A 22,163-nucleotide genomic window follows, 5' to 3' on the forward strand; every position below is an offset into this window, starting at 1 on the left:
TTGGGATGATATCTCAGTCGTGTGTCATCAAAAGTGGTTACCGCTTCTGTGTTTTGGTACCTGCAGTGCTGTCATCCTCCACCTTGCTGACAAAGATTCCCAGGCCGTGCTCAGATCCTCCGCGCACACTGAAGCCCAGATGGCCATCCTCACTTTTATCCACAGTGATCGTGTGGATGTCTTCACTGTCATCTCCTCCTACATTACAGCACACCATCAAACACAACACTGGGTTTTTTCATGAACCATTTTATCTTTAGCGAAAGGTTTTTCTCAAATAATATAATCTAAAGTTTAGGCAATACAATTTGAGAAGCCATGCTAAATTGTAAACACATTCACAGCTAAGGAAGAGTTTTTTTAATGCATGACGAAAAGTGAAACGCCTTTAACTCCTCTCACCCTTGATAGGGAATTACATAATTTGTTTTAAAAAAATGGCTTCCCATTTTACAAGTCAAATATGAAAGCCAAACTACATAAAATATGTTACATTTTTTAAGTAAACTCAATTAACGCCAAAAATCCACCATAAAGATTAAAAACGTAGCCACAAAGTGACAGTTAAAATTGTTTTTATCCACAGTCTGCTTCAAAGTTTAACACAATATGTTATATTTCATTATAGTATAGTATATAATATATGTCACAATATAATATATTGTATACACATATACATTCTTATCTCCCATCATAAGAAACAGTGCTTCTCCGTGTCCCTTAACTCATGCGAACACAGGGAGACCATGCAAACACCGCACAGAAATGCCAACTTGGCCAACCAGGGTTAAGTTTCCTAACCAACGACGTAACTTGTGACTGAACTATCATAGTACAATGCATCGTTTGGGAAAAGAACAATGTAGTGACGAGTGTTTCCCAAAACGCATCCATCGCTTGAACCAACGCCCATAATGATGCACTAAATGGGGTGGAATAACTACTTCTTTAGAGAAGATCCCCATCATTACTTTGTGCAAATTATATTGTTTTACACACGCACGCATTTAAAATAAAATCCAATATTAGATTTGGTAAACTCGCTTTCCATATTAACTGAAATATATGTAAATGGCACATTTAGGGCCTGTGTTTCCTTTACAAATATTATTGAGAATATGACATAACCTAAATCACTTACAAAAGCTAACATATATTTTAATATCATATTTAAATCATATGAATAAATAAATATTGAGGCTATTTATTATAAAATGAAATGTAATATTTATTATTTATTAGAAATGAAAAAAATCATACTTTAATAATAATATTAATAATATTAATGATTATTATTATTATTATTATTATTAAGTAAGATATTGTTTTTTTATTTTTTAGAAAAGTCTACTTTTACAATTTGACACTTGTAAACCACAGCAGAAATTTCTAACCAGCAGGCCCATGTCAAATACAGTACAGATACTTAATAAATAACCAATAAATTAAAAAAATTAACATAATTTTTTTTGCTTTCACAAGCTTTGGTTTTGGGAAACGCACCCCAGGACTCGAACCAGCAACCTTGTTGTGAGGCAACAACTGAGCCACCGTGCTACCCGGTCACACTTTATAAAAATGTATAATGTATTTACATTTATTAATCATAGTTCAACATCTACTAATGCATGTTAACAATAGTTAAGGCAACTAAGGGGCAATTAAGGAGTTAACATGGTTAGTGAGTGGTCCCGGCAGGAATTGAAGATGGGGGAATGAGTGAACCACACACTTTCCATGTATGCTCAGAGCGTGTGTGTGTGTGTGTGTGTGTGTGTGTGTGTGTGTCCTGACTCAAAAAATGTGTGCACTTGAATGGGTTAAAAACATCAAAAGAAGCAGAACCAATTATGAGTATGGGTAGAAAGCATACTTGACAAGGCTCTAACAATGAATTACTTTATTTTCATTATCAATATTACTAACAGTAAACAAGATGACAAAACTAATAAATGTACTGTCTGTTTGTTCATGTTAGCTAATTTAATAACCTTATTTAATGGAACCTTATTGTTAAGTGTTACCTATTCATTATTGCACTATGAAAAATGTATGATCAAAAAGTCATGGCAACTTATGTTTATCCATTCCTTCATTTTCCCTCGGCTTAGTCCCTTATTTATCAGGAGTCGCCACACCAGAATGAACCGCAAACTATTCTGGCATATGTTATATGCAGCGAATACCCTTCCAACCACAACCTAGTCCTGGGAAACACCAATACACTCTCTCATTCACACACATACACTATGGCTAAGTTTGTTTACCCAGTTCACTTATAGCGCATGTCTTTGGACTATAGGCATGGGCTGGTATAAGTTTCTGACGGTATGATAACCTTGGATAAAAATATAACGGTATCGTGGTATCATGGTATCGTGTTCACTGCTGCGAAATAATTTCTTTTTAAATGTCTTAGTAAAAACCCCCCCCCCCCCCTCCCCATTTAACACAATATATTACATTTTAGGAAACATTTATTATTTTTGGAACAGTAAACATGTCAGGTTACATAATTAAAATAAATCGTTGACTTCTGCTGTCTTCATTAGGTTCAAAAACCTAGGTTTCCCCTTCTAAAGACCTTCACCTAGGTGAAGGTCTTTTTAGCTTTTTTCTACTAATAGTACAGATAAGTACTTTGAAAATATGGCTTTTAAACACTTTAATCAGTGTCTAAGAACATTTATGTCCCTTCAAAGCAGGTATGTGTGTCTAAATTTTAAAATAAGCACTTTTTAAATATAAAAGTTTTGCACTTCCTCATGTGTTACCTCAGATTTTGCCACTGACACTGTTTCTCACTCTCCACTTTCACTTTGCCCCGTCACACCCACTCCCCTAACTTCTGCTCACAACTTTCCACTCCCATTTAAGTTGCATTAAAAAAACAAATCTGAAGTAGACTTAAACTGAAAGACGGAGGTTTCGTGACCCTTTAAGTTATACTAAATTAAACTTGATGTTTTAAGTCAGTGTAAATGACTTTGGAAATAAATGTTGTAATTATATTATGAATTATAACTGATATCATTACACATTCATCCACAAAGGGTTTCTATTTATGCTTTTCTCATTTTAAATGTTTAGAGCATAATGTTGTTGTTTGAACATGAAAATGCAAAGAAACAAAGCACAAAGTCACTACAAAGGCGAGTTATTCTCTGAATCAGAAAGAATCGTTTCTAAACTCCCTCAAAGGATCTTAGTCCTATGTTCTCTAATGGAACTGCAGATACATCAACGTCATGAATTGAAATCATTCCTAAATAATGCGTGATTGGAGGAAGAGGCCTGGTTGAGTTGCGTTAATACTTTGTTTTCACTATGACCATGGGCCCTATCATACACCCAGCGCAAGGCGCGACGCAATTGTTATTTGCTAATTTCAGCTTGGCACAAGAGTCGTTTTGGCGTTTTGCACCACGCTGTTTAAATAGCAAATGCATTTGCGCTCGTATGTGCGCCCATTGGTGTTCTGATCTAAAAAAGGAGGCGTGTTGAGGCACATTGCTGGCGCGTTGCTATTTTGAGGAACTTAAATAGACTGTTCGATAGATCATATCAAAGTTGGTCTAAAGTCCAGCGCAGAGCGCGTTAGTTGTGCGCCTCGCTTATACATTGCTGAATAAACACATGATGTACAGCAATACACAAATATCTTTGCAAATGAAAAAAGAATTAAAGGAATAAAATATTATAAAAATTATTATTTTCTAGCCTACATAAATATAAAAACCACCACCTTCATGTATAATGTTGTTATTATTAGCAGTATTATTTATTATATGCATATTTATAGTTGTTTTATTAAAAACAAGCTTAGATTTCCCCACCTGTCAGGTTTTAGACCATTTAGGGCACAGCATGTGTATTTGGATATAACTCAGTTTTTTTACCACACTTCGTTATTATTGTTCATTTATTCCTTTGCTGGAAAATAGAACTGAATTTAGAAATAGTTTTGAAACAAATCTTTGCGCTTAATAAACTAAGTTAATTATATATGGGCTGATGTCTGTGCGTACAACACGTTTCCCTAACCACGAGAGTGAAAGTGAAAGTAAAGAATGAGGAGGTTCATCTCTCATTCTCGCCTGTAGATGCTCTGTTTTCTCGCTAGTGAAGCGTTCAGTTTTTCCACTTACAAAGTCCACCATGTAAATATCAAATGCACCACGGCACGACGCAACTGACTCTTAAAGGGATTGGGAGACGACACTCTGATTGGCTTATTCTCAAAACACACCTTTAACTCATTAAGAGAATAAGCTCAACCCCGTTAGACCATGCGCCATGGCACAAAGCGGATTTTTCCATCCTTAAAATAGAAAAAGTGGATTCTGACATGAAAAATAATGAGTTTAGCCCCATGAGTTTCACAGATCTAATATACTGATACACATGCAATTTCCTTCCCAACAGTTTAAATTAAAAAAATTGCATATAAAGAAACACAAAAATGCATGTGGTGAAAATCAAACAGCATTTACGGCATGGTATGATAATAAATGAACAGTTAGGTATTATTTACTCAACTCTACAGAAAATCTGTGGACACCTGAGACTTCAAAAGTATCATATCTTGCCTTTAAACAGAATAATTATTATTATTATTATTATTATTATTATTATTATATTTTTGAAACAGATACCTCAATCTGACCTCATAATAAATTTAAGATAGAATATTGTATGTATTTGTATTAAAGTACATTTTACTAAAGCTAACCCTCAGTGGGGTGTATCAAAGGAAATCTGACGCTACCAATTTGCCAAAAACTCTTGAGACTCACCATCGACAGGTGCGTTGATGAGGATGACCCGGCCCATAGGGGAGGAAGACCTCACTCCTCTCTGGCGCTGCTGCTTCTTGTGAAGGTAGCGCGGTAGAGTCGAGGTGCCTGAGGGACCTGGCTGGGCACTGGGATGAGCCCCATTCGTCATGTCTTTGCGTGCCGTGTCAGACGAATGAGCCATAGCAAAGTGCCGACCTCCCCTCTAACCCTCATCCAGGGCCTGAGCTGCCGAAGGGAAAACTAGCAGTCCGGTGGGTCACTAGCAGGATTACAGTCCAAAGGATTAGCTCCACAAAAGGAAACTCCACTGCAATGGCGTGGGAAGAAGCTGCTATGGCTTCAGCATTGTTCACTTCAAATTAGATCCATTGATTCAAATGACTCCAACATAATTATAATCATTATCATAAAAGCAGAGGAAAAGCAAAGTGTATCCTGATGTGCATTGTTCGGAAGAGAGCCTCACAACGGCGGAGGTTGCATAAAAGCGGCTGGAGTCTTTTTGTTGAGTTGAAAGTCTGCTGCTTGGACTGGATCATCAGGCTGGAGTCCCTCCTCAGTGCCAGTGGAGCTCTGCTTGGCAGGAGTCCGTCATCTGGTCCACCCAGGCCTCAGAGTCTCACCTTTACCTGCCAGTGATCCAAGACGACAGAGAAAGATCTGTGAGAACCCAGCCGCGCAATGACTAATTTCCCATGGGAGGTAAAGTGATATCAGCAATTATTGCATTCTGGAAAGTAAAGGGTTGCACTGTTTCCACAGCAAGACATACTGAGCTGATGGGGGACACTAATACGTTTAGACTTGTTCTTTTAGATTTCGAATACATAAAGAGTGGTGCCTCAGCAATGTGTGCCATTTGTTTGCATTCGGTCATTGGATAAAGTCTGTGTGAACTGGATGTTCCTATCCAATTTATTTCATTCATTCATTAATCTGGGGTCGCCACAAAGGAATGAATCGCCAACTTATCCAGCATTTGTTTTACGCAGCAGATGCCCTTCCAGCTGCAACCCATCACTGGGAAACATCCATACACGCTCATTCACACACATACACTACCGACAATTTAGCCTACCCAATTCACCTAAACCACATGTCTGTGGGGACTTATGAGGGAAACCGGCGCATCCAGAGAAAACCCTCGAGTACATGGGGAAAACATGCAAACTCCAAACAGAAATGCCAACTGACCCAGCCGAGGCTCAAACCAGCGACCTTCTTGGTGTGACCCACTGCACCACCGTGCAGCCCCCAATTTATTTCAGTATTGTGAAATGTTTTCGTTTCGAATAGAGAGTATGGTTCATTTTATTCCCCTCCTTCTTCTCTCTAATCAGAGTGGTTGGATGTAAGTGGTTAAGAAAGCTCTACTCAAACTGACATCATCAGAGAAGCAGATTCATTCCAGAGCAGAAGAAAATTCTCACTTTATTTATTATTCTATGGATTATTTTACTTGGATTAGTTGTTTACCTCAAGTTTTGCTAATAGCAATGTCTCTAAATTCTTTTTTCACACAAAATTCATTACAATTCTGTCATCGTTTACTTATCATCCACTAGTTCCAAATCAGGGGGGTGTTTCCCAAAACCATCGTTAGCTAACTAAGGTTTCAACTTGTTACTCCACCCCAATTTAGAGCAACATTATGGGCATTTTACGTTATAACTAACGTGGTTCAAACGATGGATCTGCGACAGAGAAACTACGGGTTTTTAGTTGTGTTGAACACAAACTATGTTGTGCCAGAAACCGGCAACTATTGACCTAATCCTACTATGGATTCAATGCTATCGGTTACCAGCATTTTAAAAACATCTTCAATTTAGTTCTAAAGAAACAAATTGAGACCACTTGAGAGTAATTACATTTACATTAATTTAAGGGTTAACTATCCCTCAAATGTAATTATCAACCAATCTGAAATGTGTTTATTTTCACTTTCATATTTAGTGTGAAAAAAAAATACTATTTTAAAATACTATAATGACTAAAAATGTGCTTCCATCTCTTGGGCTCCTTTCATACATTATCAATACATTACTTAAACTAAAGTTTTAGAAACACATAAAACTGAAACAAAAATATAATATCAAGACAATAGTTGACTACTTTAAAGAGTAATAAATATTCAGGATTATACAACATGCAAAACGGCAGTAAACTAGTACAAAAATCTTTCTCTCAGAAGGGAACAATCTAGAACTAACTGTGAGGTCTGCTGGTTCTGACTGAGAGGATCACAAAAACATTTTCCTCAAAAATATTTAGCATTCAAAATGTATCATATAAACAAGAAGGTTAGTTATAGTTTCCAATACTGTGACCTAAAAGTTAACGATATCTCCACATGGAATGTAATCAAATGAAAATAACTAAAACACACATGCACACACGTTTGTTTTTGTGAATGGTGGGGAGATTTAAAAGGTCTCCATTGTATTTATACTGTACAAACTGTTTTTAATATTGCCCTACACCTAACCGTACCCATTTAGAGGGAAATTATGGGCAGGTTTACTTTCTAAAAAACTCATTCTGTATGATTTATAAGCTTTTTGAAAAATAGGGAAAACAGCAATGTCTTTACAATTAGCCATCTCATTGTAATACATGTGTCATACCATGTCATTATACACATTTGTGTCATGATGTCACAAAAACAAACGCGTACACACATACACACACACACACAAAACATAAATCCATTTTGAATCCAATACGAGCTATCTCGACTGTATACGCGTACGTGAAAGTTTTTGTCTCGAGCAATATGGTTACGAAATGAATTTGGCGTTGTCATGTTATCAGTCCGAATTTGGCACTGCGACTGATTGGCTCATCATCAGCACCTCGGACAGCGCTCAGCAACAGGTTGCGTAAAGCGCAACGAAACGCTTCAGTGAACAATATAACACGACAGCGTTCACTGACATAATGATGCGTTAGCTCACTTGTTCATAATACACAGCCTAGCTTACATGAATCAGCGTGGAGAGATTTCACAACAACACAAAGATCATCCTCTTAAGAGATCGGCAAGCAACCGATACAGTCAACAAGTTATTACATTGTTTGAAAGATCTGTCCTGAATATAACTGATGTACCCTAACTTGCCTTTCCGCACTTAATCTGATGTTAATGCTAAAAAACAAAGTTAGATAGAGTTAAATGCCGTTACCTGTCTCCATGTTGTGCCGCATGACCTCACCTGAGACAAAGACAATATTAGCCTTCCTTAAGCCCGCCTCTCAGAGCAGGTGATTGGATTATGTGGAGCAGCTCAGAAGGACTCTGCACAAACTCATCTGGCTGACGTTCGTCACTCATATCACCATAAGAGTATTACACGAGCTGACAGTGGTCTTGTGGGACAAGTATAGATTCAATTAAGTCCGCAAGACGTAAATAAAGCACATTTCACTTGCTTCTTTTCCAAATTGTAGCTCATTCATCTTTGATAGTAAAATACTGGCAGTTGTAAGTGCTTAAATCTACTATCAGAGACCGTCTTTTGATTACAGTGTGAATGTATTTTTGTTTCAAGGATAAACTGTGTGCACTGTGGAAAACGGAGCAACTTTCTTGACACTATGCTGCCACATAGTGGACATTTCTTCCTTGTGTGAATTCGGTTTGTTGTAAGTGGATAGCTAACTACACATTGCATTCTTAAATTAATCCATACGTTTTATGTTAATTAAACGCTATTAAGTTTCACCTTGTGTCAAAAACCTAAGTGGTTTAAGGCTCATGCAACAGGTTCCCATGCAATTTTGGGTTACAAATATGGGGTTGTGAGAAAACTAAAAACCTGTAACAACTGACTTCAATACATTCAGAATAGATTTTAAAGTATTATTGCTGGTCTAAATGGCCTAGGACCTCAATACATTACAGATATGCTCACTGAATACAAACCTAACAGATCACTCAGATCTTTAGGATCACATAAACTAGAAATTCCAAGTCATAGCAGGGTGAATCTGCCTTCAGCTATTCCGCCCCCGCTGCTGGCATCAGCTTCCAGAAATGATCAGATGTGCTCCAACATTAGGCACATTCACATCAAGAGTTAAAACGCATCTGTTTAGCTGTGCCTTTTTACATTACATTACATTTAAATCTGTTTTAAATCACTTTTATTATTTGTTTTTATTTTCGTATACTTGTCTCTTTATTCATGTTTATGTAAAGCACTTTGAATTGCCACTGTGTGTGAAATGTGCTATATAAATAAACTTGCCTTGCCTCAATAGTAAGAAAAAACAAATGCTCTGGAAGTCAATGGTTACAGGTTTCAGCTTTCTTCAGAATGTTTTCTTTTGTCTTGAACAGAAAAACAGAAAGTCAAAGAGGTTTGAAACAAGTAAATGTTGAGTAAATGATGACAGGAGTTTCAGTTATGGGAAGTAGAATATGTCTGCGGACTGATAGACGGGTGTAACATGAAGGGGGCATAACTTGTAGTAGAAGCGTAACTTGCAATTATCCAGACCCACGTCAAAACTGTTGTCGGTAAGATGGCACTGTACCCATGACAGTTATTAACATTTACACCTACCCCAATCCTAAACCCAACCATCAGTTATTACTGTCTACAACTACCCCAATTCTAAACCCAACTGTCACAGATATTAATGTTTACACCTACCCCAATCCTAACCCCAACTGTGACAGTTATTACTGTCTAGTCCTACCCCATCCCTAAACCCATCACAGATATTAATGTCTACACCTACCCCAATCCTAAACCCAACCGTCACAGTTATTACCATCTAGTCCTACCCCATCCCTAAACCCGTCAACAGTTTTTAATGTCTACACCTACCCCAATCCTAAACCCAACCGTCACAATTTTTACCATTACACCAACCCCAATCCCTAAAGCCAACTCACAGATATTAATGTCTACACCTACCCCAATCCTAAACCCAACCGTCAGATATTAATGTCTACACCTACCCCATCCCTAAACCCAACCATCATAGTTTTTAATGTCTACACCTACCCCAATCCTAAACTCAACCGTCAGTTATTAACGTCTACACCTACCCCAATCCTAAACCCAACCCAACCGTCACAGTTATTAACATCTACACCTACCCCAATCCTAAACCCAACTGTCAGTTATTACCGTCTAGACCTACCCCATCCCTAAATCCAACCATCAGTTATTAACGCCTACACCAACCCCGATTCTAAACACAACCGTCACAGATATTAATGTCTACACCTATCCCAATCCTAAACCCAACCGTCACAGTTATTATCGTCTACACCCACCCCAATTCTAAACCCAACTATCAGTTATTAACGTCTACACCTACTCCAATCCTAAACCTAATCGTCAGTTATTAACGTCTACACCTACCCCATCCCTAAACCCAACCGTCACAGTTATTAACGTCTACACCTACCCCAATCCTAAACCCAACCGTCAGTTATTAACGTCTACACCTACCCCAATCCTAAACCCAACCGTCACAGTTATTAACGTCTACACCTACCCCAATCCTAAACCCAACCATCAGTTATTAACGTCTACACCTACCCCAATCCTAAACCCAACCATCACAGTTATTAACGTCTACACCTACCCCAATCCTAAACCCAACCATCAGTTATTAACGTCTACACCTACCCCAATCCTAAACCCAACCATCACAGTTATTAACGTCTACACCTACCCCAATCCTAAACCCAACCATCACAGTTATTAACGTCTACACCTACCCCAATCCTAAACCCAACCATCACAGTTATTAACGTCTACACCTACCCCAATCCTAAACCCAACCATCACAGTTATTAACGTCTACACCTACCCCAATTCTAAACTCAACTATCACAGTTATTAACGTCTACACCAACCCCAATCCTAAACTCAACTATCACAGTTTTTAATATCTACACCTACACCTAACCCAATCCTAAACCCAACCGTCACAGTTAACGTCTACACCTACCATCCCTAAATCTAACCATCAGTTATTAATGTCTACACCAATTCTAAACCCAACCGTCACAGATATTATTGTCTACACCTACCCCAACCCTAAACCCAACCATCACAGTTATTGATGTCTAGACCTACCCCATCCCTAAATCTAACAGTGACAGTTATTAATGTCTACACCTACTCCTTTGTACACTGTGCACGTACAGCCAAGAGTTGCGAGACTTTCATACTTGACACACTCACCAATGTGCAGTTAGTAACTTCAGGGGGGTGACGCCAAGTAGGCTAACTGTCATAACAAAACAGATGAAGTCAGCGAGAGGAGTTGCTAAATGAATGAATATATCAAATGAATAGGTTGTGGATAAATTGAGAAAAAAAAAAAAAAATCGACATCTTGCCAACAACATCTCCTTGTGACATCTTGCAGGGTGGTTCAATCGCATCTTGATAACTGCAAGTTACGCCTCTACTACTATGAGTTATGCCTCCTTCATGTCACGCCCCTGTCTTGCAGTCCGCAGACAGATACACTTAGGTGAACTATGCCTTTAAGTGTATAGTATGTAAAACTACTGGGACACACTTACAACTTACCATAGCTTCCGAGACAAAGTTAGTCCATAACTAAATTGCAAGTTTAAGCTGTCTTATCTGAAAATAACTAAAAGTGACATAAACAAAAAAATCATTACTGCCATAGAATAGTTTCAAGAAACACACTATTAATGCGTTTTTCTAAGTCAGTTTTAAATAAAAGCTGTTTGATTACATAATTTAGTGAAGGCCTAGTCCTGACTTAAGCTGAGCCAGTGATTATTATAGGACACTCTATTCAGTGGTCTCCACATTTTATTGTGGTGCTTCTAGTTTAATTGTCTGTTTAAAGTTTAAACTTACAAAAGAATTCCAGGGCGTCACGGTGGTGCAATGGGTAACACGATCGCCTCACAGCAAGAAGGTCAATGGTTCGAGTCCCCAGCTGGGCCAGTTGGCATTTCTGTGTGGAGTTTGCTTGTTCTCTCCGTGTTCATGTGGGCTTCCTCTGGGTGTTCCGTTTCCCCCACAGTCCAAAGACATGTGGTATAGGTGAATTGAATAAGCTAAATTGGCCGTAGTGTATGTGTGTGAATGCATGAGTGTTTTTTTCCAGTGTTGTGTTGTGACTGGAGGGACATCCGCTGCATAAAAAAATGTGCTGGATAAGTTGGCAGTTCATTCTGCTGTGGCAACCCCTGATTAATAAAGGGACTAAGCCAAAAAGAAAATGAATGAATGAAAAGCATTCCAAAGGAGTATTCAAAGAAACGAGGATTCATTTTGTGTTAACGGTACTGAGCTTTGGTGTTTTTCTGACCTGAGGATCTAAACGCTAGAATGACGAATTGGACACCTAATTTAAGTGGCCAAAATTACAAGTGAGATACAAGTGACTTTTTTTTTCTATTAGAATGAGTCAAATAAATTTGCCATTTACAATGAAAATAACATACAAGTGACAATTCACCCAAAATACGCAAATCCAATTCACATATTTAAAATACAGGTTAATGTTTAGATTTCAAACATAAGTAAATAAGTCATAAACACACGCAACATATATTTCAAACTTTAAAAAGCCCATTTTAAATTAAACGTTGACGTTTTATTTTTTTACCTTTAAGCATAGTGTTAATGTTGAAACTATTTATAATAGTTAAAGTGGCTGACAATAATAAATATTCATAATAATAAGAATTAATCTGCCACGCTTTTGAACTGTGCAGAGCTTTAGCTGATTAATTAGGCCTACTATGCAACTCATAGTAATTCAGTATAGGTCATTATGGTGGTACTTGGAGAGACAATTTTTTTTCTGAGGTGGTACTTGGTGAAAAAAGTTTGAGAAACACTAATATAGACTATCATTATTATATTGTACCATATTAATACAAAATCATGCTAAACATAAGTATAATATACATATAAAAATACACAAACTCTACCTGTCTGTGTCAGCAATGTGGTTGTAAAACACTTGTTTAGCCAACTAGAAATTCTCTAAACTGCCATAACGTTAGACATTTCTTCAGAGGGAGGAAAACAAACAACCTCACAGCGTAGCGTGATGACATGCGGCTTTAGAAGGTGGTCGTTGAAAGAATGAAGAACTGTGTTTAAACTGTGTCCATACACCGGTCATTTAAAACTTTTATCAAAAGTTGAACCCCCTCCTCCCCTCCTCACCCTTATAGATAACCTCAAAGTCTGCAGGACGATCCCGGAAATCACGAAGCGGGTGACCAATCATAACGCAGCTTCCATCCACGCCCCGTCTTCCTAACAACCAATCATAGAGCAGCTCTTATCCACGCCCAGTCTCTCGAGCCAACTGCGTCTCTCTCTTCTCTAAACGCCGCCTTTTACACAAAAACTGCGCCTTCATCATATTTATCGTCTCGCCAGATTTTCAAGGCAAGCCAGTCAGACCGGAAGTACAGCCAGTTTTTCTGTCACCGCGCAGAGGGAAGCAGTCAGCGCCTAGTGAGGTCATCTGCTTCAAGGTGCACCTGAACATCGCCTGTGGTGTTTTAACGAGGTGTGTGGGACATATATTACTGAACGACTCACTGAACAAAAGCGCACAGTTGCCTGTTTCGATGTTATGTTCATGTTCGTAAGGTTGTGTATGCTAGCTACCTACTGCGGTTGCAGGGTAATGTTATGCTTAGAGACATGGAATATTGTTGAATACTTTATACACAAAAATAAAACTATCACTTACCATTCAGCATGGCAGTCTATCGCTTTTAATTGAATGATTCTCAAGTCGTAGAGTATGTTTATTCTACATGTCCTTGTACATGTTCAGAGCAATGAGGTTCAGAGCTGTTAGCATTAGCTACGACAGCTGTAAATATGCGCTTTATTTCTTAAGATTTACTCCATATAGAAATAATTTTCTACATTTTTTTTATTCGATACTTTATAAACTAGGCAGATGTGTAAATTCAAAAGCTACTGCTAGTTTTTGCTTTTTTGACATGGATTACTAATCTACCGTTGATCTGTCAGTCATTTATTGTTTATACTCGTGCATGAAAATTGAGGTAAAGTTGGTTTTATATAAGCACATTCGTTCAGGGACAACTTGTGACTAGGCATGGGCCGGTATAAGATTGTGGCGGTATGATAACCTTGGATAAAATATCACGGTATTGTGAATACTGCTCTAAAATAAGTACTTTTAAAATCTCTGGGTTAAAAAAAACCTTTTCCCCCACTGAACACAATATATTTCAATTTAAGAAACATTTTAAATATTTTGGACCAGTAGCTTTTGTTGTAGAGGTTCCTTTTCTGCTGGAGATCCTGTTGCTCTAAAAAACTAAATAAAATAGTTGTGAAAAAATAAATCTTACACATACCTTAGGAACGGTATAACAGAAAATTTTGGCGGTTTTAAAACCTTGACTTTTCCAAATTGCGGTATACCTTGAAAACAGTTATCGTCCCATGCCTACTTGTGACATGATCCCTATATTGTTTACCATAGTACTTTGAATATTGGGTTGAAATCACGCGCAACTATGACTTCAAAACAACATTAGAACTATTTAATTGACTGTGAACAGCGTTGTACTTTGATAGTCTCTGGCTGCTAATATGATTCCACTTTTTAGAATTTGCAAATAATACTTTTCAGAAATTATATTATTTAGTGGAAAGTCAGAATGTTCCAATAAAAAAACTTTACCTCAATTGCATGAAAATAACCATCAGAATGAAGAGCAAGTATTAATCCCTCTTTTTTTAATAATAGTAAGTAAAATGTGCTTCTTTTGACATCACGCAGTCTTCGTTTTATTTTCTCTTTTTTAACAACTTTCATTGGACTCAGCATTCATCATGGCATAGATCTCAATCACTTATCTGAAATGTCAAGATTAACTTGTTCAAAAAAATAAAGCCTGAACAACTTCTAAACTCAGATGAGTTTCTCAAGGTGATTGTAATTGATTGAAATAACTCTGGCTTATTTGTGATATTCACAGAAGTCAGATAGGATGTCTGGAGATTTGCCCTTGAATATCAACATTAAGGAACCACGATGGGACCAGGGCACATTTATGGGCCGAGCTCAGCATTTCTTTATGGTGACGGACCCCAGAAACGTGCTGCTGTCCAGTGAGGTTTTAGAGGATGCCAGAGTTACTGTGGAGAACTACAGGTATGTGAACACAATCCAATACTATGCCTCTAATTCTTCATATTTGAATATTTAGGGTGAAATCATGCCCTTCACGATGAAATAAAAACTGTAAAAATATATGGTAATAATGATATGTTGATATGATATGCTGTGCAGAATGTAGGCTTTCCTTTCCAAACTAGCTCTTAAAACATGTAGCATGGGTTTGTTGTTTGAAATGCAATGCTAATCAATCATAATATAGGTTTAACCTTGGTCTTGTTTTCATGCGTGAACAGCTGCAAGGTTTTGCTTTATTTCGCAGAAAAGCTATGGCGGAAAAGAAACCTGAATCTTTTAGATAATCATTTTAGACAAAAAGAATAAGGGAAAAAATGCGCCTTTGCTATTGCTCGGGGACAGTATTCATGAAGAGTCTGTGCAAAGAGTTGCTTTCAGTGACAAAATTCCAGGAAAGTTCTCAGAAAAGCAGGCATTTCTCTTTCCTATTAAAGAGAAGATCCTAGTAAAGATAAAAATGTTATTGTTAAAGCATCCCAAACCTTAAAAGAGCTCTTAAAGTCAAAATGTGTTAGAAGTAGCTTTACTATATTAAGATATTAAACAACTTGGGAAAATACAGTGTTGATATGGGTCTGTCAAAGACTGATCACACAGACACTTTCAGATCCTCTTATTGAGTTTGTTAATTTCATTTCCACTGGAATTTCCTACCTTACAGTGTAAAAAAAACAGTTTATAAACATAGCATAAATCCATGTTTGCTACAAATAAACCAACAGTCCCACTTAAATAGATAGCAATTCAGTACAATTGGGAAGAGCTAAGCATTTTTGTCTTGTTCTTGAGCCTATAAATTAAGTTAGAAATGAACAGTATTTACCACACTGTTCATCTCTAACACTTTCATTTCTGTTGTAAATGATGTATCTGTGCACTTCATTATTTTGTAAAAGTTAATTTGCCCTCAAAGTCTTTTATCAAATACCATAACCTTCCCTGCCCACTCGAAATGACTTCGAAATGACTCTTAATTTCTGGTCACATGGAATGCCTTGCAGGAGGGGCTATCATCAGGGCGTGTATCGTTTCTGCCCTGCTTTTGTCCTTTCATCAACGTTTCTTTATTTTGTTAGCAACATCCTTTTTCCAGTGATCTAATCATTTCTCAGTGGACAAAATCATGCACCACCATACTTTTTTATCTCTCATTTCAGGACAGTTTCAATTGGATGTACATCACAAAACTTTAATTTCATGCTAAATTTAAGCTTCATGAATATGGGTCCAGATATTTGGGGTCGATAAATATTAGATTTTTTTAAAGCAAGAACATAAATATGACAGTAAATATATTTATTTTTTACTAAATTAAATACTTAACTATTATTATTATTAATAATATTATTATTATTATCATTATTATTATTATTATTAATATAATTATGTGCACTACTGGTTAAAGTGTGAAATCTTTTTTTTTTTATGCTCACCAAAGCTGGTTTTATTTATTCCATATTCTTTATACTATATTGCTTTTCTGCTCAGTTGTTGTTATTTAATATAGGTGCACAATTGTTAAATGTTTCTTTGCATTATCACAGCTGAAAATATGTTTAGTAGGAACCCCCCGGGTTCTTTGATTAATAGAAGTTTCAAAACGACTGATTTATTTTAAATGGTAATCTTAAAAAAGATTTAACTGTCATTTTAATTTAATCCTCTCTGAATAAAATATTAATCTCTTCAAAAACAGCAAAAAAAAAAAAACTTACACTACCATTTAATAGTTTTGGGCATCATGGTTTCCACAAAATATTAAACAGCAGCAACTCTTTTCATTGTTGATGAGAAGAAATATTTAATGAGCTGTAATCAGCATATTGGTAAAATAGATGTTGGATGCCCTGTGAATTCATATTAAAGACTTTTCAATAACTCCACCCTTCTAATTGGTCAGACAAGCAGAGCCCGGTACCACCCTAAATTCCACTGAGTTACTGTTTGAGATGCTCAAACAAAAATAGCAATGCCTGAAAGCACCACCAACCTACAAATCAACCTATGAATGGCGTTTATATATCTCTGCATCTTAAGCTTGGATCAGCGAAACTATTTTAAATCCAATATACTTTCTCCACTCTCCATTTATATAAATCTATGTTATATTTCTGTTTTAATGTTACTGTGCATGCGAATAAAGTGTCCTACTTCTCAGGTTGGGGGTTGTGAAGCCTGGGCTAACAGAAGATGCACTATGGAGGGCCAAATACATCTACGACTCCGCTTTCCACCCAGACACAGGAGAGAAAATGCTGCTAGTTGGACGCATGTCTGCACAAGTGCCCATGAACATGACCATTACAGGCTGCATGCTTACCTTTTACAGGTAAGAGCTCTGCCACTCCTGATCATTTTATTGTTCTGGACACAATATGTGCAGAAACTCTTGTGGGTCTTAAAATGTTGAGCGTTAGAGGCCAGAAAAGGAAAGGGAGTAAAACTTTCCATAGTCTGGGATGAATATCCCTGCTCGTTCAGTGAATATTTCCTAAATGAGTCATTATGGAAAAGGCGGCACTCCTACTGGATGACTGAGTCTGCTGGTTTCACTCAGAAGTGTTTACTGTGTTTTATGGTAATACTTTTGCTTTTAAAAACTGGGACAATACAAGAACACTTTAAAACTGAGGCTGGTTTCAGATTACACATTTTTGTTTGATTTGTGTAGTGTCATTGAGAAGGTAGAACTTGCAGCTCGCTTCTCTTTCCTTTTCTTTTTTTATACCATAATGTTTTTAGGGGTTTTACTTTTTAGTGCAGATTACAGACCGAAAAGCAAGGGGATCAGAGAGAGGGAAAGGATCAGCAAAGGACCTCAAGCTGCGAATCGAACTCAGGTCACCGTCAGCATCGCAGTGCTATATATTGACACACTTAACCACTAGGTTAAAGGCTTGAGATATTGGAAACATTATAAGGCAGGAGTATTGTATCCATAGTTCTACAAAAAAAATGGAATTATTGCATAATATATTGCTAATATATAAAATATATTCTGCAGCCAATTTAGATGTAATATCGTCCTCTCCAGAGTGTTTGGTAAGGCTTGTGGTAAAGTCGTTTAGATAAAAAATTAATTATTTAATGTCTCTCTCGCGGCTGTGCGCATACAATAAATGACAGCTTAGAAAACGAAAGCAAAACCTAATCCTAGACATTTTAGTAGATTTAGAAACTCCGGCGGAGGCAAAAAGGTGCGGGTTTCTGTAGGTCTGCAGAGTATATGAGACCAAGTCTGTGCATTGACAGTGCGCACACAGAACGAGCAGTATGAAACGGGTAAAGGAGAGCAGATTCTCCACTACTTAATCGCTCATGGATGTTTATATTAGGTGGAAACAAGAAAGTGAAAAGGTTCATGATAATAATAGTAAAAAAACCATGTCACTATATACTTGGGTGGCCTTTATTATACCTGGGCGGCCCGCCCAAGTAAAGTTTATGTGTGGGAAGCACTGAGTCATATAAACGTATCACAATAATGTTGTACAACTACTGACTACTGATATAAAACCAGACTACTGATATAACAAAACCCATCGTGGAGGAACAAAAACTATGTATATTCCAAAACTGTGTTAATATTATGTTATCCAAACTTGGCATAAGATTTAAAAAGTTGTCTTTGTTGGCCCAATAGACACATTTTTACTTGGGTCATCTGAGTCAACAGCAAATGAGTCATTTTGTGCAACCACCAACATGTGACTCAAATTACAAGCTTGTGTGGGAGATTCATGTGGCTGCAGCATTGTCTGTAAAAAGAGTTTGTAATTTTGAAGTTTCAAAATGGTAAAAGACAAGTTGCTTTTCATGTATTCAGGTTTCTCTCTTCTGTTTTTAGGACCACCCCAGCAGTGGTGTTTTGGCAGTGGGTTAACCAGTCCTTCAATGCTGTTGTCAACTACACTAACCGCAGTGGAGATGCACCAATCACTGTCAAGTATGAAGGCTAAGAAAACTACTGAATGATCTAGATGCATGTTTTTGTATGGAGGCCTCATGGCAACCCACGTATTGGTGGTGTAATTTGTTGTTCTATTGCACCATTTATGGCTCGTTTCCACTGGGAGGTACAGTACGGTACGGGTCACCTTTATCAAGCTTGTGTTTAGACTGCCAAAAGGGGTGGGCGTGGTGTACGACAGAAAGTTTCATACGATGTCATTTTTACTCGAGGAAATGTCACAGTAAAGCCGTACGGGTCGTTTCATATCATATGAGAAGCACGTCTCACAAAACAGATGCTTTATACACATATACTTACATTTGTCCTTTTGTCCTTATTTGGGTTCAGAAACAACACAAATAATAGCCCACAGTCAGAGAAAACCTCTCATCTGTGTCTTTAATCTTCACCGGCACATGTAACCTCTTGTTAGAAAGTAATTCCATCATTCCGAGTTCATAATAGTCCAAAAGGTGAATAGTTAAACATGGCAGTTTGTTCATGTTTTAGGTTGCGGAAGCATCATTTGCATCATTCGCACTTCACTCTCGCGTTTGTCTCTTTATGGATATCATATCTTTATGGATTGGATATCAGAAGCGCTTCAATGATCACGCGCACATTATTAATATGAGCTCAAAAAGTTCGTTATTTCAAATATAACGTAGGTGCGCAGTGAGCTCTCTGGAGAAAGTGAAACCGCTCACACTTTTAGACGGGTTCGTAAAACAACAACAGGACACAGCAGATTTTGTTCTTCTTGGCTTTGTGGCTGTACATCAAGATGATGACAAGGTTTGTTTGAGCTCGGGTCGACCATGGCTTGTTATTATATGTATATATTATTACGGTGTAATGTCTCGGCTGTGTTTTTAAAAATAGCGCTTCCTTTGTTTTCATTCTCCTGCTTCTGCGAGTGACGTATCTCTGTAAATCAATAGCGTTCAGCTGCGCGTCTAGTTCCGCCCTATGGAACCCTTTGGGCCTGTTGGTACCCTTTGCAAAGGGTGACCAAAAAGTGGTACGGTTCACTTTTGGCTACCCTTTGACAGTGGAAACGGCCATAAAAGGGTACTGAACCGAACTATACCATACCACTCAGTGGAAACAGACCATTAGTCTTCTGAATGCTTTTGCATGGGCCACATTGCATGATGAAACTAATGGTGGCAGATATGCCACACAAGAGCATTCAGATTGCATCTCTATTTAATTATGTTTCCATTTTGGCGATGTGTGAGCTATTTATCATATAAAATTATAACCATTCCTTAAAGATGTAGAATGTATGCAGTGATGATGCTTGTATTTGATTTAATATTGTTTGTTCTTGACATAATTTTTCTTCCTGAATCTAAAGGAGACTTGTGCATTCTGCAATGTCAGATCGGCAGTTAGGAGCTCCTTGAGAAATGTTAATGGTACTGATCTGCTCGATAAAGCGTTAAATCTTATATGTGCTGTTTTAACCTTTGCAGTCAGCTTGGAGCAGCATATGTCAGTGCCACCACTGGAGCAGTAGTAACAGCACTTAGCCTGAAGGCTCTCACCAAGGTCTGTCCTTACCCTATACTGTTCATGTGTTTAATAGTTAACTATAGAGTCACTATAAAACCTATATAAGTAAATATAAGCTCTAAAAATCTCAAATATAAATTAAATTGACTGTTTTTAATGAATGCTTTAGGGACAGGAACTTAATGAATGCTTTAGGGACAGCTTTTAAATAAACTTTTAAATACAAATTTCTAAAATATTTTGGATCTTAATTCCTATCATATGTAACTCTGGACCACAAAACCAGTCATATTTTTTGGAAATTGAGATTTATGAGTTATCTGAAAGCTGCATGAATTAACTTTTCATAGATGTATGGTTTGTTAGGACAAAATTTTGCTGAGTTGCAACTATTTACAAATCTGACTTGTATAAAATCTAAATGCTGAGAATATCATCTTTATCGTTGTCCAGATTAAGTTTTTAGCGATACACATTACTAGTCTTCATTGAATGGGATTTTTTCCTAATAGGTTGTTTGCAATCACGTGGTTCTGGTGACACGCGAAAGTCAGATGACTTTGATGGAAAGATGGAAAGATGGAAGGCATGAAGTAAAAAACTGAATGGGAGATATAGAGAAAAGTCCCTATTTTGCAATTTATACCATATTTCAAAGGAGATATTGATAGAAAATAACCACATATTCAATTAAATTTAATTCACCTTTATTTGTATAGCGCTTATACAATGTAGATTGTGTCAAAGCAGCTTCACATAAAAGGTCACAGTAAATAGGAACAGTGTAGTTCAGTTTGTAGTGTTTAAGTTCAGTTCAGTTGAGCTCAGTTCAGTGTGGTTTAATAATCACTACTGAGAGTCCAAATATTGGAGGGCAAATCCAACGATGCGCAGCTCTACAGATCCCGAACCATGCAAGCCAGTGGCGACAGCGGAGAGGGAAAAAAAACTTCACTAATGGCGGAAGTGAAGAAAAAAAAACCTTGAGAGAAACCAGGCTCAGTTGGGCACGATCATTTTAATTTCTCCGCTGGCCAAACGTCTTGTGCAGAGCTGCAGTCTCAGTGGCGGAGGCTGGAAGCTGGCCTCAGCGAAGACTCGTCTGTCTCTGGAGCGTCACAGGAATCAGTCTCATATTCTCCACTCTTCCATGACCATCACAGTAGCTGCTCAGGATTCGGCCAGGTCCAGGATATGGAAACCTTGGGATCATCTCGTCGTTGGTCTTGGATCGAATCAGTGACTCTGCATAGTCTGAGGGCCTCGGGAAGAGTATACCCAGGTGGAAATGGAGAATAAAGAAAATAATTAGCGTAGCTGCTGTTCATAGTGTATATCAACAAGATGCATAACCTGTGTGGAAGCCCCCTAAGTGGTGCACTAAGTGTATGCTTTACTGAACAGATAGGTCTTTAATCTAGTTTTGAATTGGGAGAGTGTGTCTGAGCCTCGGACGTTATCAGGAAGGCTATTCCAGAGTTTAGGAGCTATAAATGAGAAGGCTCGACCTCCTTTACTCGACTTTGCTATTCTAGGTACTACCAGAAGCCCTGAGTTTTCAGACCTTAAAGAGCGAGTTGGATTGATATGTTGGGCATGATCGTTATATCATGAAAAGGGTTGAGTTTTCTACTGAACTAAAATATATCTGCCTGTCATCGAAGCGGTACCTACTG

The 22,163-nt window shown here is 37.6% G+C and overlaps 2 protein-coding genes across 2 annotated transcripts in view; one reads left to right on the plus strand and one right to left on the minus strand.

Annotated features, from left to right (window-relative positions):
* Positions 1 to 12,000, minus strand: part of pdzd7a (PDZ domain containing 7a) — a 71,223-nt gene extending 59,223 nt beyond the window's left edge. Inside the window, exons 1-3 of the mRNA XM_056471009.1 lie at positions 11,666 to 12,000; positions 4,797 to 5,428; positions 61 to 198 (exon numbers count right to left, since the gene is read on the minus strand). Coding sequence (XP_056326984.1) covers positions 61 to 198; positions 4,797 to 4,980 — 322 coding nt within the window. The 5' untranslated portion in view covers positions 4,981 to 5,428; positions 11,666 to 12,000. The remainder of the gene's footprint in view (positions 1 to 60; positions 199 to 4,796; positions 5,429 to 11,665) is intronic.
* A 1,192-nt stretch (positions 12,001 to 13,192) lies between these two features.
* Positions 13,193 to 22,163, plus strand: part of sfxn3 (sideroflexin 3) — a 17,046-nt gene continuing 8,075 nt past the window's right edge. Inside the window, exons 1-5 of the mRNA XM_056470547.1 lie at positions 13,193 to 13,343; positions 14,800 to 14,975; positions 17,176 to 17,346; positions 18,865 to 18,963; positions 20,448 to 20,523. Of these exons, the coding sequence (XP_056326522.1) occupies positions 14,812 to 14,975; positions 17,176 to 17,346; positions 18,865 to 18,963; positions 20,448 to 20,523 (510 nt within the window). The 5' untranslated portion in view covers positions 13,193 to 13,343; positions 14,800 to 14,811. The remainder of the gene's footprint in view (positions 13,344 to 14,799; positions 14,976 to 17,175; positions 17,347 to 18,864; positions 18,964 to 20,447; positions 20,524 to 22,163) is intronic.

Source organism: Danio aesculapii, chromosome 13 (genome assembly GCF_903798145.1).
Source record: "Danio aesculapii chromosome 13, fDanAes4.1, whole genome shotgun sequence".
In the NCBI taxonomy this organism is placed as follows: Eukaryota; Metazoa; Chordata; class Actinopteri; order Cypriniformes; family Danionidae; genus Danio; species Danio aesculapii.